Below are 10,472 nucleotides of genomic sequence, written 5' to 3'. Positions count from 1 at the left end.
GCTCTCCCAAGGAGGCAGGAGTTCCCACAAGGCTGAGCACCCCAACCCACCCCTCAAACAGCAGCACTGCCACCACCCAACCCTCCCCTGCCCTGCTGGGATCCCAAAGCCCCTCTCCCCTCGGTGCTCCCCAGCCCCACTGCCAAAGCCAACTGTCCCCTGCTGACAGCTCCATCCTGTTTGTGGTGTCTTTGGCACTTCCCCCTGCAGCACTTCCAGGCCCCTGTGGCTCCCCAGCCCCCCTGGCTCCAGCACAGCCAGGGCTGAGCCAACAGCAACACACGGAGCAGCCGAGGCACAGCCTGCCCAGGAGAGCCCCAGGGCTGGAGCCAGCCTGTCCCAGCAGCACCCACGGCCTCGGCGTGGCCTCCACCACCCCACACAAGGCAATGCCACAAGCTCCCACCCCACACAAGGCAATGCCACAAGTTCCCACCCCACACAAGGCAATGCCACAAGCTCCCACCCCAAAGCTCCAGCTCAGGGGATGCAGAGCCCAGCAACTGCCCCAGCCTGGGGACAAACACAGCCCCCAGGGCCAGCAGGTCAAGGACAGACTCAGCAGTACCAGGGGTTCCTCTGGCCAAGTGAGCCCCAGCATTTGCTTCACTTATTCCCCAGAGTGCCAGAAATTAAAGAAGGGAAAGGCCAGGGTTTTGTTAGCTTTGTGTTTTATGTGCCTGCAACACGATCAGCCCCAGGGATCATCTTTCCTGTGCCCAGGCAGGTGAGGTGGAAGCCACAGGCTGCAGGTACTGGGCAGTAACTGGATCCTGCAGACCTAGATAGAGCCAGAGCCAGGAGACACTGCCCAGAGAGCCCCTGCAGCAGGGACAGCTCCCAGCACCATGCAGGTAAGTGCTGCAGCCCCTTACAGCTTTCACAGGACTGGGGTGGAAGGGACCTTAAAGATCATCTCGTTCCACTCCCTTCCACTTTCCCATGCTGCTCCAAGCCCCATCCAACCCTGGCCTTTCCCTCTGGATTCTAACCCTGGCAGCTTTCATAGGGCGGTGTCAGGCCAAATAACAAAAGTTGTCCTCCAAGGACACATTAAGGGGCACCTCAAGCCTTCAGTAACAGCTTAAAAATAGTCAAAAATTATTCATAGCAAGTCATACTTCAGTATTTCCACACATGGATGCACAGAGAGGAGCTTCCAACATGGTAACATCCTTCTCAGTCTGGGATCTCCCTGTGCCTCAAGCAGATTTCCTAAGTTTCTAGGAGAAAAAAAGCCTCACTAATAACAGAAAGATCAGCCTAGAAGTTGTGATTGCTTTGCATGGCTATATTGTAAAATGAGGGAAAGCCTTTGGCAGGAGAGTTCAGTGTCCATGTTGCTGCTCCCCAGCTGACGCTCTGCAGGCTCCGCACACACCAGTGGTGCTTCATCCTCTGCAATGTGCTGCTCTTCCACGTGCTGCTCTTTGGGGCAGATCTGCTGGAGCAATACTTCCTGCAGTCCCTGCCTCTCTCCTACACCGATGCAAAGGCTCTGGAGATCCGGGACAGGGCCAGGAAGCTGGATCTGGATCCTCTGAAGGCCAACCTCTCTTACACCAGCAGCAGTGCAGTGACTTGCTCCAACCAGGAGATATTCCTGCTCATTGTGGTCTGCAGCAGCCCGGAGAACAGGACAAGGCGCAACGCCATCAGGCAGACCTGGGGCAACGCCACGGCCTCCAGGGGTTACAGTGTGCTCACTGTGTTTGCTGTAGGGAAGGCAGCTTCAGCAAGCACCCAGCTGGAGATCCAGGAGGAGAATCAAAGGCACAGAGACATTATTGAAGGCAGTTTCATCGACTCCCCCCAGACACAGACACAGAAGATGCTGATGAGCGTGGAGTGGACAGTGATTTTCTGTCCCCGTGCCAGGTACATCCTTCACACAGCCCAGGATGTGTTTGTGGGTGTTCCCAGCCTGGCTGGGTACCTGCTGAGCTTAACCCAGCAGGAGGACATCTACCTGGGCAGGGTGGTTCACCACGGAGTGCCCAACAGGGACCCCCAGAGCCCCGGCTTTGTCCCCATCCATCAGTACCCCCAGGAGTTCTACCCGGATTTCTGCCACGGCAGCGCTTTCCTCATCTCCCAGGACGTGGCCCGGAAGGTTTTCGTGGCTGCCAGGGAGGTGCCCCTGGCACTGCCCCCCGCTGCCTTTGTAGGGATCTGTGCCAAGAGAGCTGGCATCAGCGCCAGGCACAGCTCCCGCTTCGCTGGGGACAAGCACATCAGCTACAACCCCTGCTGCTATAAATTCATTTTCACCTCTTCTGACATGAGAGAGGACGAGCTATTTAAGGACTGGAAGGAAACGAGCAATGGGGAGGATTGTTCCTTACTGGAAACCTACTACAGCCTGGTGTCCTGCAAGGTTCTGACCTACATTGATAAGTTCAAACAGTTCAGCTTGGACAGGATAAAAAGTGAGCTCCTTCATTTTGTCAATTAATGCTTAACTTCTGCATGAAGAGGCTGGATTTTCTTTCATCAGCTGTGTTATCCTGTTAACATTCAGTACAAAGGATGCCCTCCCGAAGTTTGCTCTTTTCCCTTCAGCAGCAAATGAATTCTCACTGTTACACTGTGACAGAGCAGAACTGGATGTCCTCTGCCTCTCTAAGTACCTACAAGTGCATGCATGGAAGTAAAAAAGAGTATTCCAACCAACTTGTCTATATCCACGGTTTTTCAGACTTTTGAGTCTTCAAAACTCCTTTTTTATGTGAGTGAGACATCACCTACTTCCAACGAATTCTGGAACAAAGGGGAAGTTTTCCATCCACAAAAGGAGCTGGTTTTGAGCAGGCTGGTTCGGAGAGACACAGAGCAGCTCCAGCAGGAACAGACACTGAGCCATCATGGAAATTCCTCAAGCGATGCTGTTTGTTAACATCCATCAAATGACAAGGTTTGGTTTGGGATTTTTGGTTTTAAACCAAATGTTCAGCATGTTACCTCAATTCTCCAGCATTCCATTTCGGGTTTTCCTCAGCTATTTCCACCTGTTACTTTAAGGGGGGATGACAAAAACGACACACTTCAAAATTGTAATTTCTATCAGCTACAGCAGCAGCATGTAATCCATATGGCAATGTACTGCATGGGCAGGGAACTGCCTCTGAGTAATAAGGGGAAAGTGATCAATTAATCAATCAACTCTGAGCTCAAAGCTCAACAAAATAAAGCATATGTGTATACATAAAAAAAATCCCCTTGTTTGGCATCTCTGCACATTCTAAAATATTGTCTTTGGCAAATGTACCATGCAAAGCAGATGCTAAACACTCAGCACACAGAGTAGCCTTCAAAAGCACCAGCTGAAAACACACATGGAAGAGGCTCATGAATTGCAGAACAGGTTTATATATTGATTTCTTTTACTGACATTTCAGCACAGGGCTCGTACAGAGCCACCAGCACACAAAGCCACCTAAAATAACAGAGCTGAACTGCCCAGAACAAGCGCAAGCTAAGGACTTCTACATTCTTTTATTTCCTTTTTAGTGCTTTACTGTGTTTGCTGGATGCAGGATCCATGAAGCTCCTGTGCTTTCTCCAGACATGACACACTGCAGTGCATTTCTCACTGGCAGATCTTTATTGGGCACATTTAGGGTAAAAGCAGCAGCATTGGGATGCAGGATGACAACTCAGGGACATCTTGGGCAACAAGGCACCTCACCTGCATTCAGACAGCTTAGCAAACATTAAGGGATCTCCCCCAGCTCCTCTGAGCTCTCCTGGGCAGCAATTTTTGGCAGGCAATGCCAGCTGAACCTCCACCTCCCACAGGCAAAGCCAGAGTTCCTGCAGGACAGACCCTCCTGTCACACTTTACTAAAAGAAGCCCCAAAGTATTAATTTCTTGTTTTATTCTGCTCCCCCTCAACAAAAAGAACACAAGGCTTTGACAGAAAGTACCCTGTGGTCTGTTTATGGGCAAAGACACATCACATGTCATGGAGTGCCCAGCCACTCCTGATCCTCTGCCACAGCTCTGACATCTTCAAAAGAAGATTCCAACTTCCTAAGATGCCACATTTCCATACTCCCACTTCATTCACTCCCTTCAACACAAGAGCTCTATGTTCTTATCCCTTTTAATTTAACTCAGGTAACTAAAATACCACATTTCTTTAAATAACACTTTAAAAAAATTGCACCTCTGTTAAAAAATAGTGTAAACAATTCAAGATTTGGTTCTGAAGTAGCCTTGTAGTGCTCCAGCCACTAAACTGAGCTGCCACCCCACAGCACAGCCAACCAGGGACACAGAGCTCCCTGGTGGGTTTGATCCCTACAGAGTGCAATGATTTGTTTTAAAAGGGCTAAAAACTTTTTCTTTTCAAATCCTCAGCAGAAAATGTAAACAATATTTAGGATGATTTATTCCAGCAAGACTCACACCCAGCAGGTTGAAATCAAGAGAATCCAGTCCATACTCCCTCATGTGGACAGCGTCACTTACTCAGCAACAGGATTCTGACAGAACAGAGTGTTCCATGCAAGTGCCAACTTTGGCAGGTAAAAAAAGGAATTAAAAAAGAATATAAATTATGGCAGCATCTGAGGTTACAAACCTTGAGGTGTTTTGGTGGGTTTTTTTAACTGAACTGTAACCTACTGATAAAACACAACAGAAACTCCAAACCCAAGAACAATTTAAACAAACACTGATAAATTCTGCCAAATAAAACACAGCCAGCAGCTGCTAAGTGCTCACCTGGGTTACCTGCCTCATGAAGCACACAGGGAACTTCTGCCATGACATTTTAGGGGGAAATACCAAACAACCTTTAATTTGCTCTCCTGACTCATTTCAAATAGAGTCAAAATATCTTCACACTCCTTTAAAGAGACAACCTCCAGTGTGGAGAGTTTTTACACCTTGTACCTCAACACCTGTGCCAGGACTGTGTTCTGCAAGAGGGGCACCCCAGACACCAAGGACACTATTCTGCTCCTTCCACAGCTGTAGTAGAAGCTGCTTTAACATAATAGGGGCCCTCGAGCAGGTAAGCCCTGAGCCTCAGGTAGTACTGATTGCCAAAGATCTCTGCAATGGTTTTGGAGTTCACCAGGGCCTTCACCAGTTCGTATTTTGCATCCTTTGAAGCTTTGTCAGGCTCCACAGATCTGTCCACAACGTACTCCACAAACCCTGGGCTGCTCAGCATCAGCTTCTGGGCCCATGGTTGATTTGCAATGGCCTGAACAGGAAACAAAAGATGTGAGAGGTGGGGGAAACATTTTTTAAAAAGCAGTTACACAGTAGGGGTTTTAGTACAGGGACAAGGGACAGGAAAAATTAAATAAGAAACCACCACTCAAATCAAGCAGCAGGGTTTAACACTGGAGAACAAGTAGAGCTCAGTGCTTATCTTCAAAGTTTTGAGGGAATTATCACAGCAGTGCCTCTGCTAGAGAAGCAGCACCTTGGAGCACAGCTCTTGCCTTTTTTTTCCCCCCTCTCCAATTTATCAGAAAATTAGCATTACAGACATGATGTGTCTGCTGCATCATTTAAATGGGGAAGCCAAGTGGGGCCTGAGGGAAAAGGCCTTTTTCTGACCACTTCTGAGCTTCAACTAGAACTTGATGGTATTCACTTCCAATAAATAACTAAATCTGAGACTGAATGGCACCACAAGTCCCTCCCTGATGTTTCAAACCAAAAGCACTCACAGTAAACACTCGTAAAGCCCCACAGTGGAGATCAGGGAATGGCTGAGTGCTGATGCTCCTGAACAGCTCCAGGGGCTGGCTGGACAAGGATGTGAACCAGGATTCAGTCATTCTTAAAAGGTCTTCTGTCTGCTGGTCTGGCTGCATAAATCACAACAATGAGTTTGATTAGGATTATGAAAAGCTTTCAGGTTTTTGGGGTGTGTACAAATGGTTTAATCACCCCTTTAGAGCTACACTGTTAACCCAGATCCCTGAATCCAAAGACCACAGGGACTGGAGCAGTTTGCCCCCATCTCTCTGAGCACAAGGATATGAACCTGCTTACTCTCATTCCCTCATCAATGAAGTCTTGACTCCATCTTTTATTAACATTTCAGAACACCTGGCACCTTACAAACAAACCCAAACCTTCAGCAAACCAATCAGGGAATTTCAAACCAGTAAATCCATGACTCACTGAAAGCACCACTGCCACCCAACCTAGAGGCTGCAAAATGTCTCTCACAGTTACTCAGGTGTGTGATGAGTTCATTCTTGGAGATTTAAAGAAAAACCAAAGACAAAAAGCCCAACTTACAGGCAAGTAAAGCAGGGATGAAATCGCATCCAAGCACCGGAGCCGTAACTCGGTGGGGGCATTCTTGGCCTGGTGCCCTATTTTGCTTAAGAGATTTTGAAATCTACTTCCTTTCAAAACAAAAACAAAGTGCTTTTAATTAATTCAGCCAGGAATATTGTTACCCAGCAGTTACATTATAAATTTATTCATTAGATAAATGAACATATTTTTTATTTCCTTTCTGTATCACCCCAAACCAATTCACTCTTATGTTATAAAGTATTATGAAAAAAGATACTAACTGGTTTTCTGTAAAACCTGTTTGCCTTCCACATTTGATCCCAGGATTCCCAGTGTGTCCACAGCCACCCCAATCATGGTTGGATCCTGACTTTCTGCCATTTCAAAGACTTTTTCCATAAAGACAGGGTAGCGCTCACAGATCTGCTGGGGACTGTCCACAACAGCCAGATTGCCAAAAAATTTAACAAATCCTGAGAAAACAAGACCAAAAAAGCATTGAGTGGAAGAACAGCAACTTCAGCAAAGGCAAAATTAAATGTAGATTAACGTGAGACTGATTTGTTCCTAAACATGTGGTATTAAGGCTGAATAGTGTTGGTAAAAAGCTCAAAATAAAGACAGAACTAAGCAACAAGCCAAATATTTTGACTGTTGCTTAATTCATGATGTTTGTATTCCTAAAAAAGGGTACAATAACACAAACTTTAAAGCTACAGCACAGCCTGCCCAGATCTTACTGAGGAACATCCTTCAGACTGGACATGTACAATACTGGATATTTAAAAAAATGCTGAGGGACAATCTAATACTCAAAATTTCCCTTGAGCTTTCAGCAGAGAGGCTTGGCAGTGCTGCCCATTTAACCCAGTACCAAAGCAAGCAGCAAAGGCTGGCAAGGAGGAACTCAGGTGGCACCTGGCAGGTAGAAGCTGGAGAAGGGGTCAGACTGTGCCCCCAGGATGATGTTGGAGATCCTGTCGATCACTCCCTGCTGGGCCAGGTACTGCCGGCCCTGCGGGCTGTGGGCCAGCGCCGTCACCATCTCGATGCACGTGGCCCTGCAACACCAAAAAAAACAGATTTGGGTTTGTTTCAGCGAGGCTTGAAGCACTCAGTGATTTTAAAAAAGAAACCACACCCATAAGACACAATCCCAGCAAAGAAACCCAAATGATCCCAACTGCTCTGCTCATTCATCTCTTTAGATCTGGGAAAGAGCTTGAAGTGTTTCTGCTGCAGCCACACATGGTAATTATCACTCCACTAAGATATTAACTATTTGATACCCAAGGCAGTTTAAGGAGAGGCAACACAGCTGTTCTTCTTTTTACAAGAAACACACACAAATACATTTGTTAGTTTTACCAATGGTGGAAATGTCCTGGGCACACTCACCAACATACCTGACCAGCACATCCTCTCCAGTCAGCTCCCCAATTAACTCAGAGATTAACCCACTGCTGGCACAGTAATTCAGAGACTCTGCTGACACTGATGAAATCTCCACAATTAACTAAATAAAAGCAAAAAGGACAGTTTATAAAAACATTATTATAATTCACTCCAACAGCCAAATACATCTTCTGTGCTAATTAACCTCACATATACTGAATATGGAATTAATCACATTTTTATCATTAACCCAAATGTCTGCCTGAAGCAACTTCATAAGGAATTCCAAGTTTCCAGCACTTGCATTTGATCTCTATTCACAATCAGCTCTTCCTGTGCTATCCCCATTAAGCTCTAGAATGATTAAATTGTGTTATTCCTCCTTTGCCAAACATCTCTAGACTGACAGCTGGCATCTCCCCAGAACTCTTAGCAGCACTTCCCATCCAAAAGTCCAGAGGCTACATTGAACCATTTTACTTTTATTTTCAGAGAAACAAACACTTTCTGGTGCCTTTAGTGATTCTGTGTAGCCCTTCCAATGCCTTAGACACCACAAGTTAGAAAACGAACAGCAATTCACACTTTTACACCGAAAAATGAGAAAGAGAAGTTACTGCAGCATGGGGTCTCTGATGATGTCATCTCCCTACTCCTTTCTAGTTTTGGTACAACACAGACATGAAGGGAAGAGGGTAAAGCAGACAGAAACAACGATGTAAAAGCCATAAAAGCCAGGCTGGGAGCAGGAGCAGCAGAGGAGGTGCCCTGTACCTCATAGACCCGGTAGCGAACGACGTCACTCGTGGCCATGACCCTCCTCAGGTCACCCAGCAAGCTGCTCCCAAACAGGGCCTCCAGCCCCTCCTGGCTCTGGGCTATCCTGGACAGAGATTTGATGGCCTGCAAGCAAAAACAGGAGCTTGTTACTGTGAAAAATGCGTGGTTTATCACTGGCTTTTGGCAAATATTCAAATGAATATTATATGTGTTGTGTTATAAAGTGATGCTGTATTAATTCTCTTAAGTAGCGTGGTAAATATAGTTTTAGGTTATAACAAAATGTTAAAATAGAAACTGTGGTTTCTAAAATAGAAACTATGGTAAGGTACTCTTTTTAAAGAAAGGACTCACACTGAGACAGCAGCCACAGGACACCTGAATCTTTCAGAGAAACAGAATTTACTGCCCCATTATCAGGAGACATGAACTTCTTCCCGTCAGGATTCAGAGGAAGAAGCTGACACTGACCAGACAGAATCCTGTGTTTGAATGGAATTTATGCATCATGTATGAGGTGTATGAACATGCAACAGGTTATTGTTTTTAAGGGTTAATCCTCTGTTCACGTGGGTCTTTTTTCGGGCTCCTGCTGCCCAGAAAAAGGTACCCAGACTGTCTGTAACTCTTTGTTTCTATTGTCTCATATTGTCCTAATCCAAACTGTCCAAATTATTATTACTCTAATTGTATTACTGTTTTTATCACCATTTTATTACTATTAAACTTTTAAAATTTTAAAAACAAGTGATTGGCTTTTTTCACATTATTAAACAGCAATAAATCAGACAGAGAAGAAAATCTGAGACTATCAGGTTTTAGTTCTTTATTAACTTCTTAACTACAGCTATACACTTAAATTTAATTATAATTCACTTTCCACTGATGACAGCTCATTATTACTGCCACCCAACCACCTAAGCTGGCAGAGGAATGGGACAATAAAGGCACCTTTACCTCTTTGGCCACTGCTATTTTCTCTCCACCAATGCAGTTTATGATTTGCTGTAACAGCTCAGGGCTGTGCAGAATCTCTGGGACAGCAGCTGAGTCCTCAACAATCCTCCCAACCTGATCAAAGAGACACAGAAAATAACATGAGAACAAATTCCTTCCCACTGTAAGGATACTCAAGCACTGGAACAGCTGAACAGAAACCAGAGTCACAATTTTTTGAGGTTTTTGGATCAAAACCCAACTGGACAACACCTGAGCAGCTGATCTTAGCTGAATTTCGAGAAATCCACCCCAAACCACAACATCCCACAATCCTCTCCTTTGAAATCAACGCAGCAAGTGTCAAGCTCTCACAGCCTGTTTGGTGTTTCCAAAATAGCGTAAAGTATCCTGAATATCAAACTGTTGTTATTTTTAATTCTTCCATCACGTGGAAAGCTTTAACCAGGACACGTGGCAGAAGTTTTATTCACAACCTGCTTTTGTCAGGACATAGTTTTGGGCGTTATTACTGACATATCACAAAGCATTATATACAGTGCACAGTAATTATCCCAAATGGAACAAGTGCAGGACACAATTTCTGCTTTTATCACAAAGGCTGGAAAAAGCAGATGGGACTAACCCAGAGCTCTGTCCCCTCCTCCTGGAGGAAACCCTGTACCTGGGACATGGTGAGGATCTTCACGGAGTCGTCGGGGTGGAAGAGGCCCTTCTGCAGCTCCTCCCTGAGGCTCTGGATCACGTAAAGGGGGTCCAGGGCCTGCAGCAGCCTCTCCAGGATGGAAACACACGCGGACACCTGTTCCCTGGGCGGGACGGAGAGAAAACCGAGCCCTTGAGCAGAGGGACATCGCTGTGCCACCTCCCGCCCCGAAAGAGGGCAGGGAATGAGCCGGGGAGGCGGCAGGACCCCCCCGCTCCGGGAGAACAGCAGCGGGGCCGGGCAGGCCCGCGGCACCGCGCCGGAACTCACCGGTCATTGACGGCGAGGAGGCCGAAGAGCGCCCTCAGGTGGTGCTCGGCGAGGCGGGAGCGGAGGGCGGCGAGCGGCACGGCCTGCACG

General features: G+C 46.6%; 2 protein-coding genes across 2 annotated transcripts; one reads left to right on the top strand and one right to left on the bottom strand.

Moving 5' to 3' along the window:
- The first annotated feature begins 848 nt into the window (after positions 1–848).
- Positions 849–2,455, top strand: LOC102039760 (putative UDP-GlcNAc:betaGal beta-1,3-N-acetylglucosaminyltransferase LOC100288842). Its single transcript, XM_005421357.1, has 2 exons — positions 849–854; positions 1,355–2,455. The coding sequence occupies exons 1-2, from the start codon at positions 849–851 to the stop codon at positions 2,453–2,455; spliced, it is 1,107 nt and encodes a 368-aa protein (XP_005421414.1).
- Positions 2,456–3,349: 894 nt separating this feature from the next.
- Positions 3,350–10,471, bottom strand: PSMD5 (proteasome 26S subunit, non-ATPase 5; the record flags this gene model as incomplete). Its single annotated transcript, XM_031057277.1, has 10 exons — positions 3,350–5,216; positions 5,692–5,832; positions 6,272–6,381; positions 6,556–6,747; positions 7,193–7,335; positions 7,681–7,790; positions 8,444–8,572; positions 9,407–9,520; positions 10,071–10,215; positions 10,383–10,471. Coding segments are annotated over 10 exons (1,431 nt in total), but the record flags the coding sequence as incomplete, so codon positions are not given.
- Between the last annotated feature and the right edge of the window lies 1 nt (position 10,472).

The sequence above is a fragment of the Geospiza fortis genome, unplaced genomic scaffold (genome assembly GCF_000277835.1).
Source record: "Geospiza fortis unplaced genomic scaffold, GeoFor_1.0 scaffold27, whole genome shotgun sequence".
In the NCBI taxonomy this organism is placed as follows: Eukaryota; Metazoa; Chordata; class Aves; order Passeriformes; family Thraupidae; genus Geospiza; species Geospiza fortis.
This window is presented reverse-complemented; position numbering and strand designations above follow the sequence as displayed.